Raw genomic sequence first — 24,277 nt, forward strand, 5'->3', positions numbered from 1 at the left:
CTTCCCTTCCCCTCCCTTCCCTCTTCCCCCCTCCCTTCTCCCCTCCCCCCTCCCCTCCCCTCCCCTCCCCTCCCCTCCCCTCTCCTCTTCTCCTCCCCCTTCCCCCTTTCCCCCTTCCCCCTTCCCTTCCCTTCTCTCCCCTCCCTTTCACTTTACATCCAGATCACTTCCTCCTCTCCACCCAGTTCCAAAGTCACAAACTCCTCCCCCAACTACCCCTCTCTTTAGAGAAAGGGAAGCCCCCCACAGGTACCAGCCCACCCTGGCACATCAAGTTGAAGCAGAACTAAGCACGTTTTCTCTCCCACTGAGGTTGGACAAGGCAGCCCACCTAGGGGAAGGGGATCCTACAGGCAACTATTCAGAAACAATTTCCTTTCCCTGCTCCAATTGCTAAGGGTCCACATAAGACCAGGCTGCACATCTGCTACAAATGTACAGGGGGCCTAGGTCCAGCCCACACATGTATTTAGTTGGTGGTTCAGTTTCTGTGAGCACCCCCCCCCACCCCAAGTCCAGGCTAGTAGACTCTTTAGGTGTTTTTGTATTGTTCTTGGCCCCTCTGGCTCACTTAGTTCTGTGACCCCCTCTTCTACAAGACCCTCTATGGGGTTTCCTTAAACAGACCCAGCACAACTTCAGCTTTGACTGGTAGAGAATAGTGTGACTTCTTCATTTCTCTGCTCAGATTTCATTCTGGGGTGTCTTGTGACTCACATTAGACAGATGAAGTGGGTCCTAGTTCCCACAACATGCATACCCAGATTCTTTCTTTCCTTTTTTATTAATCATTCCATTTGCTTACATCTCAAATGGTACCCCACTTCCTGGCTACCCCTCCACCAACCCCCATCCCACATTTGCCCTTTCCCCTCCCCTTTGCCTGTATGAGGATGTTCCCCCACTCACTGCTTCAGCTTCCCCTAAGCTGGGGCATCAGATCTCCCTGAGACCAAGGGCCTCCCCTCCCGTTGCTGTCAGGCAAGGCCATCCTCTGCTACATATGCAGCTGGAGCCATGGGTCCCTCCAGGTCATTCCCAATTATTATTAACCAGTTTTCTTTCTTGAAAATGCCAGCCCTGTGAGTCAGGTCTCACACGATGTGCTCACTGAAATACCTGTCACATAATAGTTGCTAAAATAAATAATTCCTGGAGGAACAGAAGAAATTAGCCTTTTCACAATGAAGTTAAGCAGATGAAGAGAAAGTAGAAAGTTGGGAGGGGGAAGCTTTTCTGGTTTTGAAAATTATTAGCTCATGTTATACTCCTGTGCACATACTGGATATCTACTTGTCAAAATCTGAATTTTCATATACATGTGTGAGGTTCGATCTTTTGGCTGCTTGGTTATTTCACCATTACAAGCCCAAGCAGCTTGATAGCAAAGTGAGAATTTGCAACTTTAAGTGTGGACAGTTCTGAAATTCATTTTAGATTTTCTCCCCCACACTCACTTCCTGAATTTCTTCAGCTTGAAGATGTGAGAAGTGAGGCACTGTTTGCAGCTCATGGTTCAGAGTACTAAGGCCTTCTGCCCTATTACAGGAAGAAAGCTCCTCACTGAAACAAACACTTTATAAGGGTATAATTTTGGAGGCTCTGGCACACACTGTCAGCCTGTGCTGACTGACCTGTGAAGTCTGACAGCCATGACAGCTCTTTCTTAGCTGAAGAGCTTCACATTACATGCATACACCTGTTGACATTTCAGATGGTCAAATGGCCGTCATCAAGTGATAAAAATATACATGGCCTTCCTTTAAATCTCATAATGACTTTAAGGACCACCGTCCTTCCACTTCTGAGCACACACACATAGGCTAGGATGTCTTCACTACTGCTGTTATGCCGGCAGAGGCCAGATGAAACCAAGAGCACACTAAGCATCCTTGTTCACAGAGATACAGAAAAGCACAAAGCATTTTCTCCTGATACAGTGAAATAGTTTCCATGACTACTTGACTCTCCCCTTAACAGCTGTGGGGTCTTGGGCGGGATCCCTGACCCCTCTCACTTGTTTATTTTGGAATACTTATATAGACTATATAGAATCATGCACGAAAGTCTTTGTCTTAAACCTGATAGAAGAATTCAGAGAATTTATTTTGGCTCATTATAATTGAAGTCAGCTTGGTCTGCATACTTCCAGGTTCACCTGAACTACATAGAAGTATCCGACACACACACACATAGACATACACACACACAGACATGCACAGACACACACACACAGACACAGACACACTTACACAAAGAGAGAGAGACAAAGAGGCAGAGAGACAGAGAGAGACAGACACAGAAACAGATATAGACAGAGATACAGAGAAGAGAGACAGAGAGACAGAGACAAAGAGAGACAGACATAGACAAGCAGAGACACAGAGAAGAGAGACAGAGTAGAAGACAGAGCCAGAGAGAGATGAAAGGCAGGGGAGAGAGAGACAAGGGGACTGTTCACAGTGTCCTTCCCTTAGGTACTTAAGGACAGCATAATGATTATGAGACTGTGTGGTGATCTTACTTACCTCATGGTGGACAGGAGGCCAGCAGAGGGAGGAATGCAGGTGGAACAAAGCAAGATACATCCCCTAAGAACATCTGCAGTCCCGTGGTTCCTCCAGTTAGGCCTCAATTGCTACATTTCACCATACCCAGTGACTCCAGCATACTATGCTCCACCAGGCAATTAATCCATGGGTTAGGACAGAGGCCTGAAGAGTCAATCATCACTCCCCAGCTAATCAGCTAGCAGCTGTACAACCAATTACATAAGCCTGGGGGTGGGGATTTCATTAAAATCATGCTACCTCCCTTCTGTGTGTGGAGTGTGTTCCAGGATCCTCAGCAAGTGCCTGAAATCACAAACAGTATTCAACACTATGGGCATTACTCTCTTCCTACGTTGAGATGTGATTTATAAATTATGCATAGCAGGAGACTATCGGTCACTAATGAAAAAAAGGAATTGTAGTAAAAGTTCTACAAATATGTCTTTATCTCTCTTAAAATAATCATTTCATAGACTTTAGGTAATGGCAACTTCAGAAGATGAATGCACAGATAAGGAGGAATTGTATGTACCCAGACAAGTGTGTAGATGGTCCTCCCTCCCCCCTTCCCTTTGTCTCTCTCCATCTTTGTCTCCCACTGTCTTTTGTTTTCTGTGTTTCTGTCTCTGTCTCTCTGTCTCCATCTCTCTCTCCCCATTACTATACCTCTCTCACTGTGTCTTTCTCTCTGTCTCTCACTGTTTTTCTTTCTCTGTTTCTATCTGTGTGTCGATTTCTCTGTTTCTTATTGTTCCTCTTTCTCTGTGTCCCTGTCTGTGTCGCTATGTCTCCTTGTGTGTGTGTGTGTGTGGTGTGTCTGGGATCCTACTATACAGCTCAGGTGGATCTGGAAATATGAAGTCCAGCTGACTTTAATTCTTCATGGTTATCCATCTGGCCTTAGCCTACTGCATTATCTGCTCTGCGTTGGCCAACCAAGTGCTGGGGATACAGGAGTGGCTCACTATGCCTGGCTCATTGCTTTTCTTAACCATGGAATACACATTGTTTAGCGACCTTTTCTATTGGCTTTCCTTAAGCACATAACTGTGTCCTAGTTCAAAGTCTGTAATTAACTCCATTTCTCAACAAAGGAAGAGCCTCCTCACTAGTACATGTGCTCTGTTGCTTTCCTTCAGAAACTTTTGAGCATTTTAGAACCAACATGTGTGGAAGGCACATCTCTTTATATGTGATAAGAAGCCTTTATAATGTTATGGATACTCAATAGCAATGGCAGCAACAAAGTTGCCTGATCACAGGTTTCAAGAGCTCTGCAGGACAGCAGTGAGTGGCTGGAGTTGCTTCATTACCTCTCGAGGCTCGATGTGCCCTGAGTCTAACAGAAAGGACTTGGCTAGCAGCTATGGGCTAGACTAAGTATCAGTTCTCTCCTGAGATCCAGAGCAGAGTCACTCCACTGTGTGAGCATTTTCCTCATTTGTGAGATGGGAACAGGGACTTCCAGTCTTGTTGTGAGAAATATTAAAAATGAGTGGCAAGTTCCCGTGCTTGACCCAGTTACTCTCAGCCCCTGCTGCCTTGAGGGCCAGTTCTGGTGGGCACTGGCCAGCCTGTTCTTATCTCATGGAGACTCTCTAACTCAAAGCTCCAAAATCTCTCCACCCAGCTCTCTAAGTACCCACTGGTGTTACCATGCCAGCCCCGTGGTGCTTCAAATCCCCCCATGACCTTTGTGGTGCACATCTGGCAAACCCATGCTGTTTTCTTTTGAACCCTGTCAAACTGCCGTGTGAAGGAAACTGCCACACAGACTTAGTTCAGAAACAATGGTAACTCAATCGCTGGGCACAACAACTAGAATCCTAATCTTGTAAGCCATCTGAAATCTAAATCCTCCCCTGGAGAATCCTGGTGGATCTGCCATTGAAACCAAGAGACACTAGCAGCCATATCTTGTCCTTGATATCCCTATCCAAAAAGCCTGGTTTTCAGGAACTCATTTCTAGTAGAGAACCTGGCAGACCCCAGTCTGCGTACTTGATATTCACTTCACCCAGTGCCTGTTTTTATTTCTCAGGTCCATAGGAACACTTTTCTATTCAGCCATAGGAAACAAAACTGGGCCAGCTTACGAATTATTTTCTTTGGCAACACCAGGTGGTGCTTGGAATCAAGTAATCGATCTTCCGATTTCTAGGGTAAAATTTTTCCTTTACAGGCTTTTTTTTTTTTTTTAAATACTTTCTCACCAAATCTTTCATGTGTTATCTTCGTATTAGATGTGGAAGGGATTGCAGGTGCTCCCAGGCCAACCTACAATGTTATTATCCAGCAATGTGTTGTTTAATACTGAGATTTTGTGGGGCTGGGGAGTTGGCTTAGGGATTGATAACACCTGCTTCTCTTGCAGAGGATCTGGGTTCTCCTCCCAGTAGCTGCATCACAACTCACAACTATCTATAGGTCAAGTACCTTCCTTCTTGTCGCCTCTATAGGCTCTTGCTCATACATGGTGCACATAAACTTACACACACTACATTCACGCTCATAGAACATTAAATTAAATCAAGGATATGGAATTATGAGCTCTTACAAATTCAAGAGACAATGAATCTGTTTAAATGACTCCCAGTCTGATGAATAGAATGCATTTTTCTCTTTTTTCTCATGCTTTGAATTGAGTTTGGGTATGTTAGACACACTCTACTGTTTAGCTCCATCCCAAGATTATGATTTTTTTTCCCCTAGGAGACAGGATCTTACTGCACAGGAATACAACTTGTGTTACCATGACCAGTTTATTTATTTTTAGTTTTTCAAAAACAAATTTTCTTCTGTATTTTTGAGGTTTACAGCCCAGTGTAGTAGACAGGGATAGGTGGTTGTCCCCATGATGCCTGTGAACACAGATGGCAGCTCACAGTTACTTATTTTGGAGAGAAGCTTGACTAAAATCTACAATTTCTGATGATGACTCCTAGTACAATATAGTCTTATTAACTATAATTCTATAATATAATTGCATGTCTGATATCTATATTTACTAGCCCTACAAAATTGATATGAATCATCTACCTTACATCTTACTTCCTGTTTCCATATCTGCTCTGGCCATTATTGATTTATTCTCTATGTATTCTGTCTACCTTCTTCCTAGCATGTGGTTAACATCATTATGTCTTTTAGTGTCTGGATTATTTTACTTAGCAAAATTTCCTCCATCATGCTCCCAAATGGCAGGGTTTTCTTCCTTTAAAAATTAATCAATTAAACAATCAATCAATTAATTAATTTTATATCTGACTACATTTCCCCTCCTCCTCTCCTCCCAGTCCTTTCCCCTTTCCTTCCTCCACACCCATCCCTTCTCCAATGGGGCAATTTTATGAGAAACCATCAGATTGGTTTTCAAAATGACTGTACAGGCTTGCACTTCCATCAGCAATAAAGGATTATTCCCCATGCTAAACAGCCTCTCCAACATGAGCTGTTGCTTGAGTTTTTTATCTTAGCCATTCTTACAGGTGTAAGGTGGACTCTCAGTTGTTTTCTTTTTAAAGACTGAAAAACATTCTGTTCCATAAAACCGTATTTTGAAAAATTCATTCATTCATTAACTGACAGTTGCATATTTTTATGTCTATTAGAAGTATCAATTCTCTGACAACTGGGTCTTTTCTTGGACTCCAGTGAACATAGCAGGGTATATATTTATGAAGGGGTGATTTTATTTTATTGTTTTGTGTATGCACCTAGATGAGAGACTGTTAGCCGGGCTTGGTGGTGCACGACTTTGATCCCAGCACTCAGGAGGCAGAGGTAGGCGGATTTCTGAGTTCGAGGCCAGCCTGGTCTACAAAGTGAGTTCCAGGACAGCTAGGGCTATACAGAGAAACCCTGTCTCGAAAAACAAAACCAACCAACCAACCAAACAAACAAAAAAATAAAACAAAAAACCCCCCAAATAGATGGAAGATTGTTGGGGTATATGCTAGTTCTGTCTGTCTGCTTGTTTTCTTCCTTCCCTCCCTCCCTCCTTCCTTCCTTCTTTCCGTTCTTTGTGGGGGAAGAAGTTTATACCATTTACCATAATGACTTCACCCCTCTCCAATGCTTGTTTTTACCTTTTTAGTAACATCCATCCTTTAGGGTACCAGATGATATGTAGCAATATGCATTTCCCTCATGGTCAGTGAGCCTGACTCAGTGTTAGTCTTTTGATATGGATAGACTTCTAGGGAAGGCCTGTCAGATAAATGTTGTCAACTCTCTATCCTAGTTTCTCATGTTTATACATCTGAATAATTATAATAAATATTATCACAAAGCCTGAAAAATATCAGTAAAGAAATCTGCTTAACTTTTTACAGACATCTTATACTTATTTGGCCAGAGATGACCTCCTTCTTTTTCCAGAGTACATACCAACATACATGAGGACATTTGTCTTAGGATGTAGGTTTGCAAATTATCTATAGGGAGATTGCTCCTCTTTCTGCATCTTTCTGCATCACAATCAGGTTTATTTCTTTGTGATGTCTGAGTGCCTTTGGGATGCCCTAGCAAGTTTCTAACAACAAGTTGGCCCTGCAGGTGCTACATCACATTGGCTCAAGCTCTGGGCATGAGCATGGGAGGAGCCCCTGCTGGTCCCGCAGGGACAGGCAAGACAGAGACCACCAAGGACATGGGCCGATGTCTTGGGAAATATGTTGTAGTTTTCAACTGCTCGGACCAGATGGATTTCCGAGGACTTGGGCGGATATTCAAAGGTGAGCACTGTGCTTTTTTTTCAGTGACTGAGAAATTTCAGATCAGGTGAAATTTCTTGCTAAGATTTATCTCTTAGGATGGTCAGTGCAGCTTCCTGGTGGCACATGCTTAGGCTACAGGGAAATTTGATTCAGTCTGCAGCAGCAACAAGAGCCAAAGATTTGTATATTTTTTCAAGAGCTGGATACATCTCGATGTCACTTTTCCCGGCTTGTTTTATTTGACAAGTTCAGTTTTAGCGGCACTAGGTGGATGGGAGGCTCATGTAATTTCCCCTTTGTAAAGCACTTGTTGTCAGTAATACCGTTGGATGTTTACAGACAGCCTGCCAACATCTCGACTGCTTGGGGCCTCTGGATGCACCATTTATTTTCTAACCCCAGTTTTGAATAAACCAATCTCTGGTTCACTTTGGCAGCTGTGTAATTTCCGTTTTCTTGGTTTTCAGACATGATGTACTAATTGGATTTTCCATTTAATTTCCTTTCTAAGGACTGGCACAGTCTGGGTCCTGGGGTTGCTTTGATGAATTCAACCGTATCGATCTACCAGTTCTGTCGGTTGCAGCCCAGCAAATCTCCATTATTCTCACGTGTAAAAAGGAGCATAAAAAATCTTTCATTTTTACTGATGGAGATAATGTGACCATGAACCCAGAATTTGGACTTTTTCTAACCATGGTAAGTTAGTTATTGCTAGAAGAGCCAGCCATTGAAATGCAACCCAGCCTTGTCATCTCAGCTCACACCTCTCCCAGTTCCATGTCACCTGAGCATCAAGCATGCAAATGGAGATTGTAATTATCATTTCTGTTTGAAAACCTTTAAGAGCTAAACAAAGCTCATATTAATAACTCATGACTTAGACGGTCCAGGCAAAGGAAGAGTGAGATATGTAAATGAGCTGCCCACTTGACATTCCAGATCTGTGTTGTGTGCATACTGAATCTCTTAATATCATGCCGGCATGTCCTAGCTGTCCCAGGAGCGTGTCATTCATCCTTGGGTTTTGCTTCCATTTAGAACCCTGGCTATGCTGGGCGCCAGGAGCTCCCGGAGAACTTGAAGATCAACTTCCGCTCTGTGGCTATGATGGTCCCTGACCGGCAGATTATCATCAGGGTGAAGCTGGCCAGCTGCGGCTTCATTGACAACGTAGTTCTGGCCAGAAAATTTTTCACGCTCTACCAGCTGTGTGAGGAGCAGCTCTCGAAGCAGGTGTGCTACTCTGAAGGTCTTTATAGAGTTAGCTACATTTCTTCTTTCTGTTCATTGGAATATTTCCATTTCTTTTAAAGATTGTCAAGGAACGTCATATAGGTGTCTAATGAATTTTGAGGAATCTACCTCATATTTTGTCCCCTCCAATTCATCCTTTATCCTCTTCACTACTTTTCTCTCTGAATTCCATGAGCTCTTAAAACAATCAGTTGAGTTCCCTAAGGGGACTATATGTTCTCTATGCATGGACATAGAGCTATCTACTGGAGGATCGGTTGCCTCCCAGGCTGGATGCTTGTTAAAAACCAACTCTCCCACTCCCAGAAGCTGCCAATTACCAATAGGCCTTCAGCTTAGACTAGAACTCTTGACAATGTACCTTTGGCACTAAGTATAAAATGATGAAGCTTGTGTGTGTGTGTGTGTGTATAGGCACACATGCATTATGTGTACAAAGGCACATGGAGGCCAGAGGTCATCTTCATGAACTGTACCTAAGGTACTGTCCACCTTGGCTTTTGATTGTGTGTGTCTCTCATTGGCCTTAGGCTAGCTGAGTAACCTAGGACCAGTGAGAACTAGGAACATCTTTCTGATTTTCCAGGACAATGAATTTATGTGTGTGCCACCATGTCTGGTTTCCTGCCCAACTCCTCTCCCACTGATTTTCAAACTGATGTCTGATCTTCATGGTTACACAGCAAGCACTTGACCTATAGAGTTATCTCCCAAGACCCAACAAAATTGATTTTCTCTAGACTTCTGTTAAGAAGTACATTTAAAGGAACAGCTATTTTTAGCCCAGAAGTGACGTGGTAACTCTGCAAACTGACTTACGAGCTATAATATGAATGATATTGCTGTTGGCAATGTATATAACCTGTGTGTGCATCCTGGCATATGAGGCAATGTCATAGTTTTCAGGAACTCTGCCTATTGACCCCTAAGCTTGCCCATGTATTTAACTAAGCTTGTTGACTAATTGCTTTTTCTATTGTAAACTTCTTGACAGTTTCCTATATGTTTGGGACAGCAGATAAAAACCCTACCAAGAGTTAATAGCTAGTAGACATGAGTTAATCACATATTACATCTATATTAATTATCTATCACCAACTAACAATTTTAGTCACAAGCTCAGTGGCTTGAAAGACTGGACAATGTTTCCATGTCTGAGGAGCTGAAACCAGCTTCAGCGGGTCTGATATATGTCAGAAAGCTGCAGTGAAGGTGCTGGCCAGAGCATTGATTCCATCTCACTCTTGATTAGGCATCATTGGGCATCAGTTTAAGGAGTTATCTTCTCTCTAACTTCTGTTCTTTGGATGTAGAGAATGTGCCCTGCCCCTGACTCCTGCCCTTGTCTTCACTGCTTCAGTACTCCACTCCTATGGTCACATCCACAAAGCCCCCATGAAATGACAGGATCAATGCACACAGAGTGGTCATTCTCTTGCAGATAACACTTCAGGCTCATAGATTTAACACAATTGCATTTTTCAAAGGAAGTTTTCCCTTGTTAACTTCATCCACTGACACTTTGAAGTCACTGTTACTTTTGGGCACACTTACTTAGACTTTTATTTCTTTGTTGTTCTTCTACTTTAATTTTATTTATTAGAGAGTACACCGTAGCTGTCTTCAGACACACCAGAAGAGGGCATCTGATCACTTTACTGATGGTTGTGAGCCACCATGTGGTTGCTGGGAATTGAACTCACAACCTCTGGAAGAGCAGTCAATGCTTTTAACTGCTAAGCCATCTCTTCAGCCCTTCTTTGTTCTTCCTTAGAGCTTGAATTCCTTGAGTTCAGGAACTGACATTGAATGCTTTCTGTATTCCATTCTCAATCCATTAGCACCGAGTGAGGTGTGACACTCCCTTAAGTAAACCAATGGCTTTCAATTTTATTTTTGTTTTAATTTAATTATAATTTTATTTTGTAAAATATGTAACATACTATATCAGCCATTTTAAGTGTACAGTTCATTATAGGCATATTTATAACAGATATACAGAAAAATTTTCAAAATTTCTTTCATTGCTAAATAATAAAACTATGATTTGACAGCTCCCCTTTCCCACCTCCCAGCCCCTGGCAGCCACTATTCTAATTTTCTAGCAACTTAATAGATAACTCATGTAAATAAAATCATACAGTGCTCTTCTGTGGCTATAACATCTTCCAGGTTCATGTGTGATGTGGTGTGGAGTTCCTTCTTTAAGTGACTATGTAATGCTCCACTGTGTAAAAGGGCTGTGTTTTGCTTCTTCATTCATCTGCGGCAGGGCATCTAGACATCTCGGCATCTAGGCTGCTCCCTGCTTTCTTCTGTGAGCAGTAGGGTATGAATATTACATATTATTGTTCAAACATCCCTTTGAGACTGGGAGTGTTGCATCGTATGGAATACTTTTTAAGTCTTTAAGACAATGTCTCACTCTGTTATACACGTTGGCCTGGGATTTGCCATTTAGTCTTGAAGTTGAAATCCTTCGGTATTTTCCAGGTGCTGGGATGGGCCTTTGCCCAGGCACCTGGCCTGGTTGCTTCATTTTTAATTTTTTAGAACTGCCAGCTGTATTCCACAGTGGTTGGATAATGGAATTTTAATTATTCACCTCATATATGCTACCATTTGGAATATAGAACTCTTGTAATTATTATACAAAGCAGAAAGCCGGGGCATGGCTCCAGATTGAGCAGAATTCTTCCTCCAGGTGATGCTGGGATGTGCTTCTTCTACTCATGCCTAATATCCCTACATTATTAGTAAAAGTTTGAGAGTGTCATGTCTGAGTTTAGTTCTGCTCCTGGATTTTAGGTATAGCGACACCGATGCATTTTCATAGGTATGAATGGTTGAGAGGAAGGTAAAAGAATGTCACAGTGCAAGAGGAAATGTGTCCCTTTCCCGTTTATTTAGACACATCTTGGTCTTAATGCAAGGACTTAAGCTAATGACGGTACAAGGAAAGTCTCTTAGGTAGTCTTCAGTTTTCAACAAGCATATCAATAAAGAACATTTTGGTTCTATTTTTTTGACTTCTTAATTGACTTGCTGTGAACTTTACGTCATGCACCCAATCACACTCACCTTCCCATCGCTCCATATCGGCCTCCACCCTTGCAAACTGCTCCCACAAAACAAAACAAAACAAAACAAAACAAAAACAAAAACAATCCGAAATAAATACAAAATCTCACAGTGGAAGCTGTGGCCTGTCATGGTGTGTCACAGTGTGTCACGGTGTGTCACACAGTATACCTTTTGACCAAACAGTTCTACTTGCAAATCTTCATACACTTTCAGTACTGGATCCTCACCGGGACTCATCTTGGATATTCTGTTGTTTTCCCATGTCATGGAAAGCCTACCCTTTGGTTCTGCAGGACCAGCCTTTTCATGTGCTTTAGCAGCTTGTAGATGGGGGAGCCTTTAGGGTGGGTCAACTCAAAGTCCTGGATCTGGGCCTGGGTGGTAGCTGAGTTGTTCAGCTTTTCATCTCTCCTGTGCCTGCACCCTCAGGGCCAGCTTTATCTAGGTGAGTGGAGAGTGGTGGTGGGGCATGGGGGAACTCTCTTCTGGGTGCTGCAGGGCCAGCTTTGCTACACCATACCAGGAAGACATATGTCTAGCTTTCCTGAGCTCACACCTTCAGAGTCTGCTCACCCTGCCCTTACTTTTTTTTTTTTTTTTTTTCTTTAAGGAATCAGCATTAATTTATCATCATGAATGTGTTTTCAGCCAAATTCATATTGTTTCCATGGTAAGATATTATTGGAAATAAGCCCAATATCTTCATCATTTCTTCAGGTTCACTATGACTTTGGTCTACGTAACATTCTGTCAGTTCTGCGCACCCTGGGAGCAGCAAAAAGAGCCAGTCCCACGGATACAGAATCCACCATTGTCATGCGCGTGCTGCGTGACATGAATCTTTCCAAACTGGTGAGAATCACAGTGGGGAAGTATTTCACCTGCTTAAGTATGAGTTTAATGAATCAGATTTAGAAATATTTATTTAAATTTATTTAAATGCCTAATTCTCAGATCAAGTGCTACAGAGCAGAGTTTAAATTATTCATTTTCAGAAGTTTTTTTTTTTTTCAAATGGCTCACATCTAGTCAGAAATATTTCTATTTCAATAGAATTGAATTGACTAAAAAACAAACTATAGAGAGGACTGGAGAGCTGGCTCAGCAGTTAAGAACACCTAAGAGCAGAAGACCCAGGTTTGATTCCCAGAACCTACTTGGTGGTTGCCTCTACAGGCACATATGCTACATAGACAAAACATGCCCACAAAATACAATAATAATTTTAAAATCCCATGCAATTAAGATCTAAATAGTCTAAATTATTTCTGTGTGGTAGATACAAATCTTGCTTCTAAAAAGTCTTCAGAGCCTGGTAAGGAGTTGTATTAAGTTTTACAAGGGTGGAATAATTTCCCGTTCTTATAGTAACTAGTCATAACCAGTGTCTAGTGTCAATGTCTCTGTATGTAGAATGAAAAAAAAATGCTGGTTTTGTTTCAAAAAGAAGTATGAACCAGATTCCAACTAATTAATTTAGAAATATATTTTAGTAAGAAAATCTATTAGGCCGGGCGGTGGTGGCACACACCTTTAATCCCAGCATTTGGGAGGCAGAGGCAGGCGGATTTCTGAGTTCGAGGCCAGCCTGGTCTACAGAGTGAGTTCCAGGACAGCCAGGGCTATACAGAGAAACCCTGTCTCAAAAAGACAAAAAGAATCTATTTAACTTAAGTTAGGAATTATAGACCTCTGTTTTCTGAATGGGGAATTTTATGAAGAATTTGAAATGTAGGTAGGATTTTCTTTTCTTTTCTTTTTTTTTTTCTTTACTCATCTTAATTTTTAAATTATGGGACATGTAAAGAACATTATTATTCAAATTTGATAAAGGTTCTATTCATATACTACTGGTCATCCTGGCTTGTGTTGAGCATTTTCAAAATTTCTGCATATTCTGTGTTTGTGCAAAAGTCATTGCTCTCCTTTCTATCCCTTGCTCTTTGTAGATTGATGAAGATGAGCCCCTGTTTTTGAGTTTGATTGAAGATCTATTTCCAAATATTCTTTTGGACAAGGCAGGCTATCCTGAGCTGGAGACAGCAATCAGTAACCAGGTAATGCATTCCGTGGTACACACACTAAGTGCTGCATCTGAGCTGTCTGAGTTTGCTGGGAGTGAAGGGGAGTTTCCCCACCCTCTCTGTGACCCCAAGAGTGACATCAAGGCTGCAGCCTTTCTAAAGGAGAGGCCACTGTAGGTCAGCAATGAAGACCTACGTCTTGCTGGGATGGTGCAGGTCATCAAAGCTCCCTCGACAGAGTTCTGCTTTCCCATAGGCACAGGTCCAGAGAGTCATATCTGAAAGACGTCAGCATTACTGGGAACCATTCCACTAGATTTAGAAATAAAATGTTACAGGTTGGCAGGGTCTGTTGGGATTCAGATGGTGCACTGGCTGGTTTTGTGTGTCAACTTGACACAAGCTGGAGTTCACACAGAGAAAGGAGCCTCCCTTGTGGAAATGCTTCCATGAGATCCAGCTGTAAGGCATTTTCTTAATTAGTGATCAAGGGTGGGAGGGCCCATTATGGGTCGTGCCACCCCTTGTCTGGTAGTCTTGGGTTCTATAAGAAAGCAAGCTGAGCAAGCCAGGAGAAGCAAGCCAGTAAACAGCATCCCTCCATGGCTTCTGCATCAGCTCCTGCCTCCAAGTTTCTTGTCCTGGCTTCTTTTGGTGATGAACAGCAGTGTGGAAGTATACGCTGAATAAAACCTTTCCTCCTCAACTTGCTTCTTGGTCATAATATTTTGTGCAGGAATAGAAACCCTGGCTAAGACATATGGGTTTTCTGTTGGACCTCAGTTTGGCCCTGGCATCTGCCACAGGGGTCTCCAAATTTGTGTTTCTGCATTCTACTTGCAGTGATGTCACGTGACTTCTCTACATTCATTTCCTCTGGATATTAGTGTTGTCTTCTGTAGTCTCCGTGATGGAGGATTCCATAGCCATGGGCCTAGTAAAGCATCTGAATTTATGGACACTTGCTGCTGTTTAATTGGCTGGAGTCTTTCTATGAATGGAGATGAACCGTGAAAACTTTACACCTTAGCTTGCCTTCCTTGAAGAAGAATTTAAGAAAAATATTAGTCATTAGTTTACAACATAAAATTGATTTTCTTGAAAATACTTGGAGTACAATTCAAATGTAGAAGTATTTCCTGTATTTTTTTTCCTTTTGCTTGAAGATTAGTACACTAAAGTCTGGGTTTACTGATCAATAAAGAGTAATACCTCATTCTGCAAAAATATTTTCTCATCATTTGGCTAAATTGATGACAGGCCTTTCTAAAGGGCTAAGTGGTTTATAAGATGACTTATGTGGGATGCTAGTTGAACATGAGCTTTCTGAAGAGTGTGCATTACATACAGGTATATGATCAATATTCAAAATTATTTTGTGTTTTTAATATTCTATCACTTAAGTGTGCTCTTTGATAATTTCATAGATGCATATGATAACTCCAGTCATTCGTATCCCTACTTTCTTTTCATTTCCACCCCATCCAACTTCCATCTTGACCATCAATCCTCTTTCCAGATTCTCATATCGTTTTGTTTTCTCTTTGTCTTTCTGACCTCCTGAGTTTAACGAGGGCTGACCATGTGACCATGTGTTTGGAATTGTGTGCATGACTTCCTCTCTATATAGCTCAGGGAACATCATGGAAGAGGGTGCAGAAAGAATGTGAGAACTAGAAAATAGAAGGATTGCGGAATAGCATCTTTTGGGCTCACTGAAGCAGCTGTTGTATTTGCATTCATGAACTCAAAGTTATTCTGGTCAAAATAAAATCATGATTTACAGTGAGTTCAAGCATAATATAGTTGTTTTATAAATAGATCTTAGACCTGGATGTTTTGGGCTCAGATCCCAACTTAATGCCCCCAAGTTATACCTCAGAGAACACTGGCCATTCTATGCTTCAATTTAATGACCTATTGATAGTACCAATCTCATCATGTTATTTTGCAGATTAATACTAGAACATAGTTTGGAAACTTCTATACTCCATGCTTTTGGTGGATAGAAACCATGAATGCACACACATGGTATTTAGTGTTTAGGCTACTTGGAATTTACATGGACTTTCAATCAGTCTGACACACCATGTGTGGTTTTTGTTTTTTTGTTTTTTTTTTTTTTTGTTATAAGTATCATTATTTAGATGGAGTGTTCCAGACATAATTTGCTATTTAATTCTCTATTCTTAAGTTTACACTCAGACTTACATTTAATAAAGTATTGGTACTAACAAAGTCAGTTCCTGAAGAGAAATTCAGGTGCTTCTTACTAGCTTGGGATGAAAGATTATGATTTTTTTTTTTTCGAGACAGGGTTTCTCTGTGTAGCCCTGGCTGTCCTGAAACTCACTCTGTAGACCAGGCTGGCCTCGAACTCAGAAATCTGCCTGCCTCTGCCTCCCAAGTGCTAGGATTAAAGGCATGTGCCACCACCGCCAGGCTTATGATCTTTGTCTATGTTTGGATACATTATTTTTGTGTGGTAGGTTTTCTTTAATTGTGCTTGAGTGCACACCATCCAGTTTATTAATTGGGAGGCTGTGAATGCAGTCAGTGCCCTCCCACTCCCGGGTCTCTATTATGCAGTCATCCCTACTATCCATCCTCCAATCATTTTCCATCCTCCCAAACTGACTCTCCACAGTCATCAATCCCTAACTTCCCATTTCTTCTCCGCCACCTTTCAACATTATGAGTCTGGAGCTCTGTGCATGTTACCTAATATGGGGATTTGGCTGTGTTTCAGGTTGAGGAAGCTGGCTTAATTAACCACCCTCCTTGGAAACTGAAAGTCATCCAGTTGTTTGAAACGCAGAGGGTGAGGCATGGCATGATGACCCTGGGGCCTAGTGGGTCAGGGAAGACCACCTGCATCCACACCCTGATGAAAGCCATGACAGGTACGGAACAGCAATTTCACTGCCCTGGGTGACACATTTCAACAGTTGTAGCACATTTGAATGCTCAAGAAGAGACGTGAAGGCAGATAGACAAACACGTGTTTCTTTAGGAAAGAATACTAGTTTACTGCTAATTGGGGACTTTTAGGAAGGAATATATTGTGTTCACACACCACAGAAAGGAAACATTTTAAAGTGGCATTTTCATTGTGCTGTGTGTTTTACACATCTAATTTCCTCTTCATGTTGAGTTCCAGAGGAGGCTGTTTATTTTATATAAAAATCAAGGCTCAGATTCAGACATGCCCAAGGTCAGAAAATGGTAGATGATGGGACAGAGAATTACGGTAAGGGTCCGTCAGCAAATTCCCAATACACCGTGCTACTTCCCACTAATTCCATAATACCATGTTACTGTCAAGTAACCAGCAATAATTCCAATCCCAACCCTTAAATTCTGCCACGAAGAGTTATCTTATTCCCACAGCCTCACATTTATGCAGATAGTTTTCTAGTGAAGTTTAATAAGTGAACCTTATTTCCAGATGCCCTTACCATCTAAGGACAATGGGCAATACTGCCCTGTTGGCTATTATTCTTCTGTTCTCTGATTCTTATTGAACACTGATGCCTCTAAACATGTTAGCAGCCTGAGCAGTGGCAGAGCTAAATTACACAATATTTATGAACTTCATCTATTGGAATGAAATATTACATTGGAGCTGAAAAAGGCACTTAATTCCAGTGAATTGAACCCAGCTCACTGACATTGGTACACTGTTGACTGTTGCGGAGACTAAACAGAACCTATGGTAGGGCTCTTCATATGATACACTTGGTCTCATTTCTAGAAATTATTGGATAAAGTGAATTTTGTATGTGAAGACTCTATCTTCAAATGGTAGCAAACTGTGTTCTTTGCCAGCAACTACCTGCTCCAAACTGAGAACTTACATCTCAGAATTTATTATGTGGTTTTTCATGTATGCTGTGAACCTTCTGTTTGAGATTGTTAAATGCTTTTAAATGACGATGTTTTCATAATTATGCTCAATATTTTTATTACAGTCTAAGCTGTTTTCTGTTAATAATCAACTGCAAATGCACCTGGTACAGTGACTTGAACAAAATGATATGCTAAATATTAAACAATATAGATACATTATGCATGCTGCACTGGAATTATGTAATCCATTTGGCATTGTGGATTTGGGAGAAGTTCCACGAAAAAATAAATTTATTATTAGGCTATTTTCTATTTATTAACTTACTCTTGGCTTTAGTATATAACATTTACTAATAATGTTATAGTATATAAACATATATAGTATATATAGTATATAGTTAATAATGTTTAGTATATAAACATTAATTATATTAAGCAGCACATTGTTTCAGGTCAGAAGGTTTAATTATCCAAAAGACGGAGATAATTGGGCGGAACTTCTACCAGAGAGGTGCAAGACCTGAGCATGTTGCTAGCTGGTTCACAATGCAATTCTCATGAATTGTTTCTTTAATATTATGTACTTTGCAGTTTGCCATGTTTTACATTAGAAGCAGGGAAATAAGCATGCAAATGCATGTAAGTGGCTAACAGTGTAGCGGGGAGGCAGGCATAGGCACAGACAATTATGACCGAACGTGTCTGTTAGGAGGAAGGTTTGCAGAATAATGGGAACAGAGGAAGAGGGGATGAGAAACTTTCTAAGTTGTTATAGAGGGTCCTGCAGGGAAGGCACTACTTCCTCTGAGGCCTAAGGCTTGAGTAGCTGATGGGTAAAAGGCATTTGTCACAGAAGGAAGAGCCTCTGAAGGAGGAGCGATGGGGAAGTATGGAATACTTGGGTGTGGCGATGGGCATGGCTGAAATATAATTTGTTTGTGGGTGGTGGTGGGGCTGGGTGTCATAAGGCTGAGTGTAGAGGTGTAGTCTTGGCATCAAGTGTGACTCTCCTTTGACAGTTCCTTGCTGTAGATGTCACCATCTTGGAGAGGTCCCACTCTAGCTTCAGAAACCTCTCTCAACCTTTAGCTCTCTATTCATCTCAATATGACGAAGTGACTCAAAGAAGAGGAACTAACTAGTAGAGGAGAAGTGCTGATGGCCAATGCCCCTCCTCACAGGTTTTTGAAGTTTATCCCATAGTTGACTAGCTAAGTGAGGTGCTATTTACTGACTTATTCTAGTTCTTTGTCCCTACATTGAAGACTCCAAGAATCCAAGGAACTCTATCTCTGCCTTCATGAAGCCTAAATAAAGGCAGCATCTGTCTTGGATATGGAGAGCTTTCTAAGTATACTAAGCCCCTGGGTTTCATTCTGTGTGTCTGGAAAAGCCATTGAGCTCAGTGTGCCATGATCTCCCCTGCTTGCAGGAAACCATCTGATGGCCATGGAGAGAAGCGATTATTGTGGGGGGTGGGGGTGGTGGCAGGGGGAAGGTGTGTAAGGATTGACAGTACAAAAGGTGCTCACAGTAGGTCTACAATGATGGAGAGGTCAGGACTCAGCCAAGAAATACCTAGAGAAAGACTCAAGAGGAATGCATCTAAGCAACATTATTAAAGTCGGAGATTTATTCTCACAGTGTTTTTTTTTTTTTTTTTTTTTTTTAAATAAAGTGTTATTGTATCTCAAATGAAAATGAAAGCCCTGTCACCTGGATGTCATTTGATGCTTTATATTTTATGTGCAATAGAATATTGCAGTTTTCACCTTTAAAACTGACCAACATACACTTAAAGATTTTCAAGTCTGATTGTATAAAAAAATGTAATGTAGCCCAGAGTATTACGGATGTCACCTATTGCAAAAGCTCAGCTGTGGGTAGGTTGAACTTTTGCATCATAAAATTCTGCAAATAATTACCATAATTAGCTTTGTGATTTCTAAAAATTAGAAATGTGGCTCTGTTTTCCCAAGTGGGTGTTTCAGTTAAGATTCTCTAGGGAAAGTCATGCAGTAGGGAACACATACACACACACATACAGACAGACACTACACACACACACACAGACACACACACACACACACACACACACACAGAGAAAATATACACACAGACACACACAGATACATAAACACAGACACACACTCAGACACTTCACACACAGATACTATACACACATAGTCACTACACACATATACATGCACATACACAGACACTCCCCAGACACATACATACAGACACACAGATATACCACACACACACACACACACACACACACACAGACACTATACACACAGATATTATACACATAGTACACACACAGATACATACACACAGACACACACTCAGACACTATACATACAGATACTATATACACACAGTCACTACACATATATATGCACACACACAGACACCTTCTCACAGACACATACATACAGACATACACAGAGATACTACTCACATAGATATCACACACACACACACACTCAGACACTATACACACAGATAGTACATACACATATACACACACATACATGCAGATACACAGAGACACACTCACACAGACCCACAGATACACACATGCACACACATACACATGCACACACACAGACATGCATAGACACGCAAAGACACAACACATGCTCACACACATACACATAGACACGAGTCAGAGAGAGAGAGAGAGAGAGAGAGAGAGAGAGAGAGAGAGAGAGAGAGAATTTCTTGAGTGTTGGTTTAATGGTAGTGGATGCCACAAAGTCTCACCACCTGCTATTCATAAATTGGAGCCTGTTGTGTTTTATAAAAAGAACGAGAAGCCAGAGATGTGTTTGGTGGAGGTGCAGTATGGTGTGGGGAAAGGGGGTGCCTCTGCAGGCCCATGCTGAGTCATCCCTTCCTCCTGAGGTATGACAGCATATTATAGAATAAAGTTTATTTAGGGCATGGGGAGGGAAGTTGAGGAGATAGTAGAGAGAGAGAGAGAGAGAGAGAGAGAGAGAGAGAGAGAGAGAGAGAGAGAGGAGAGAGATTAGAGGAGTATAGGCCAGCCATGAGCATGTGGATGGAGGGGGGGATGGGGAGAGAGGAGGAGAAGGTAAGAGAACAAGAGACTGAGGAGAGAGCAAGTAGCCCCTTTTGTAGTGAGCCAGGCACACCTGGCTATTGCCAGGTAACTGTGGGGCAGAGCCTAGACAAAATGCCAACAGAGATTTAGGACAGCTGGTTTGTACTTCTGTACCCGAAATCAGGGGACTTAGATGATATAAATCCCAGCCTGAAGACTGAAGAATGTGAAAAACCACTTAAGCTCAGTAACAAAAAAGAGAAAAAAATAAAAGCAGGGGAGGTGTCCCTCCCTCTTCATGTCTTCTATAGTAGGACTTCCCCCAGTGGACTGGGTCGTTCTTATACACACTGAGAAAGCACTTGCATTGTTCAGCATGGCATCCCTTTTGTCCCCAAGGCAATGTGAATTTATTTCATACACAGCTAAGTGCCATGCTCAATAAAGGATAACAAGGCTAATTATAACTTGGAGTGCAGAATGACATATATTTTAGTTCAATCTTTCACTTTTCGTATTTTGACCGCTTGCTGACAGTAGACCACAAATTAGTGCAATGTTGCTTCATGTTGGCTCACGCCATGCCTGAGATGTTTAAAATTTGGATGCACTTGCTGCAGATTGTGGAAAGCCGCACAGAGAAATGAGGATGAATCCCAAAGCAATCACTGCCCCACAGATGTTTGGTCGACTCGATGTGGCCACCAACGACTGGACTGATGGAATATTTTCTACCCTTTGGAGGAAGACATTGAAAGCAAAGAAAGGTAGAGGAATAAACGTTATGTTAAACATGCACTTCTAAACGAAATCTTAGATGTCTAGACAGAATTACCAAGCAGTCGTGTTGTGCCAAGACTAAGTAAAAGATTTTACTATATTTCTGAGTGTTGATGTCATGAAAGTTTTGATTAACACACTTAAACCTCACCTTTAACATTTTTTGTTGCATTTCAATTATTTATTTTGTGCACATAGAGTGTGTGCATGCATGTGTGCACTTGTGTGTGTATATGCATATGCATGTGTACATGTGCATACGTGTATGTATGTATGTGTGTGTATGCACAAGTGTGTGTGTGTGTGTGCATAAGTCACAGTGCCTATGGTGAAGTCAGAGGAGGTTATTTATTTATTTATTTTTGGCTGCTGGGTCTGTCCTTCTGCCATATTGCTCCATACAATGACATTTTTATCTGCTGGCCTCTCTTGCTGGCTCTAAACGCCTCCTCTTTAAAGGATATTTATTTTCTAAAACAATACTTACACATCCTTATAATATTTTAGAATAAAGTAGAGAAAAGTTGTTAAGGAAGGTTGATAGCATTGAATAAGGTGATTTTTATTGTTGTTATGGTCACCGCATAGTCTAAAATGTAACACTTACCTCTATACAGCTTGTTCTTTTTAAAAAATAACTGATTCTCCTATGAAATCATATAGAGGACTGAGCTTTTGGGGGGGCAGAACATTATATCTACCCACGTGAGCTGGCAAATCTTTCTGTTTTGGCGACACTGGCACTGGACTGTTCAAGCAAACCTTTAAGGGCTGGCTATTCAGTCTGCGTTGTCTCTTTTATAGACACTGTAAACAGAGCACAGTGTTCTCAGAATATCACCTCAGCTGGAAGCAATGGTAGCAGCTCACCTCTCATTGTGTGTTCTCACTTCTGAGAGAGAAAAGGACAATGGAAAAAAGGAAAAGAACTAGGGGGGGAGGAGCTCTTGGCAGATCCTTCCTGCCTTCACTTTGGGCAGCAGACCCCTGCTGACATGTATTTTAAGATAGCATCATCTAGAGTTTCTTGAAAAGGAAGGAGTCTGTCCTTTAACATTGGTCATCAAGTGAAAATGCTCTTATTGGTGCCTGTTATTTTTCCCGAAAATAAAAATTTGCTTCTAATATGTTCAGTAACCCAGCGTAAATGTAGACATGGTGATGGGATTTTAACTCCTGGCATGTTCAGAGGGCAGCTGCTCTAAAGAGGAGGCAAGCTTTGGCTTTCAAAGGGACCTGTGCTCGGGTCAGCATTGTACCTGTTGTTAGCTGAGTGAGTTTCATGAGGGATCCCAAGCCATTTAATCTGCGTGGAATTCTCACAGGGAAGCACAGCAGGGAAACGTTGTTAGACCTGTGCAGTGATCCGATTGGTGAGTACCAGAGGGAGACAGACAGGAGCAGGAGCTACACTTGAGGCACACATGAGGCACATAGCCTTCACTTACACTTGCATTTTTGTTGAGACTTCTTCCGTTTGTCATTCTCTAGCTCCATTTATCTCCCTATGTGACTCCCATCAAGTTTGTCCCCATTGTCTCCTGAGATAACATTCTGAAGGACTTTGGTGATTTCTGGCGTTTAAAGCACAGGCTGCCTTTTCTTCTCACTGCACTTCTGTCTCCAGCGATCTCTACAAAACTAGTCGCTCTTCTTCCTGAATCGTGCCTGCTTGGGCTCAGAGATTCTCCCTCCTGCAGGTTACCCTCCCACTTTCACCAGAACGGGATGTCTTTAAAAGGCAGAAGGGTGGAGGGGCACCAGTGCCACTATCCCTGGCAGAAATCTATGTGTTGCATGGTATCTGTTCTCAGGCTTCCTGTCTCTCTCTACATTTTTTTTTTTTTTTGGTCTAGAAGAAACTCATGCAGCCTCCATGGCTTTAAGGGCCACTTGGAAGCTCAAGCTTCTACATGTCTAACATCCAGTCCTGATTTATCCTTATTTCTAGGTCAACAACTCTTGGGTGGGATCTCTGCTGGGTCTGAACATATGCAAGGCTGAATTTGCCTGCCCTGTCCCATGGTCTTCCCTGTTGTACTGACATACTACCCCTTATCTTGTTAGTTAGGTCTGATTTCTTCCCATCCTACTGCCTTATTTTCTTCTCTTTATCCCATCTGGACTGCTGTAATACAACAGAATAAACAAAATGCTCTGCAGACAACAGACAGGTGTTTAATTCTCACTGTTTTGAGGGCTACCAACTTTTTTTGGTTGTATCCTTCCATGGATAGAGAGGTAAAGGGTTTTTTCCTCGTACCAGGACATCAACCCCTTCCTGAACACCTCCCTTCATTCTCTGATCCTATGCTATTTAATCTTTGGGAATAAGAATCCAGTATCTCACCTTAGAGGGTACAAAGCATCAGGTCCACTTTATCACCTGAAGCTTGTTCCTGCTCCAGGGTCTTTGTACATCCTGTTTATAGATGCGGCATAGACAAGATCATAGATGCATCTAGGTCTTTAAATCACCTCATTCTTTGTGTAAAATCTTTCACTGACACTTTATCTACAATAGTGCCTCTTCTCTGAATCTGTTTAAAATTGCTCCTGTTGTTTCTCCGATTATTTGCCTGTCTGTCTTTCCCACATAGAATGTAAACCCTCTGAAGCTGGTACAGTATGTCAGCCATTGTCACATCTCAGCCCTTAGAACAATGGTACATACAGAAAGGTGCTTAGAATTTGTCCAAGGATCGAAGAAGTTTTGGGTTTGATTATGCTTTGAACATTCCAGCCACTTAAGGAACTTAGAAGGTTCTTTGTTCTCATGCAATTTAGGCATCATCGAGAACCTTGTTTTACTTAAAATTAACAGGCATTATATACCTGTTCTTGAACTCTTGAGAGAGTTACAGTGCTCTCTCAAGCTTCATAGCTACTTACACAGGCACCTGTGCTCTCGTGTGCTCTCTTCCTCTTGTCTTGGGTGAC

At 41.7% G+C, this 24,277-nt stretch overlaps 1 protein-coding gene across 1 annotated transcript in view; it reads left to right on the plus strand.

The window, feature by feature from the left end:
* The window catches only part of Dnah5 (dynein axonemal heavy chain 5), a 249,534-nt gene that overhangs the window by 106,305 nt on the left and 118,952 nt on the right, over positions 1-24,277 (plus strand). The window contains exons 36-42 of the mRNA XM_021183130.1: positions 7,110-7,288; positions 7,782-7,969; positions 8,312-8,506; positions 12,329-12,463; positions 13,561-13,668; positions 16,385-16,538; positions 21,178-21,324. Coding sequence (XP_021038789.1) covers positions 7,110-7,288; positions 7,782-7,969; positions 8,312-8,506; positions 12,329-12,463; positions 13,561-13,668; positions 16,385-16,538; positions 21,178-21,324 — 1,106 coding nt within the window. The remainder of the gene's footprint in view (positions 1-7,109; positions 7,289-7,781; positions 7,970-8,311; positions 8,507-12,328; positions 12,464-13,560; positions 13,669-16,384; positions 16,539-21,177; positions 21,325-24,277) is intronic.

Source organism: Mus caroli, chromosome 15 (assembly GCF_900094665.2).
Source record: "Mus caroli chromosome 15, CAROLI_EIJ_v1.1, whole genome shotgun sequence".
Taxonomy (NCBI): Eukaryota; Metazoa; Chordata; class Mammalia; order Rodentia; family Muridae; genus Mus; species Mus caroli.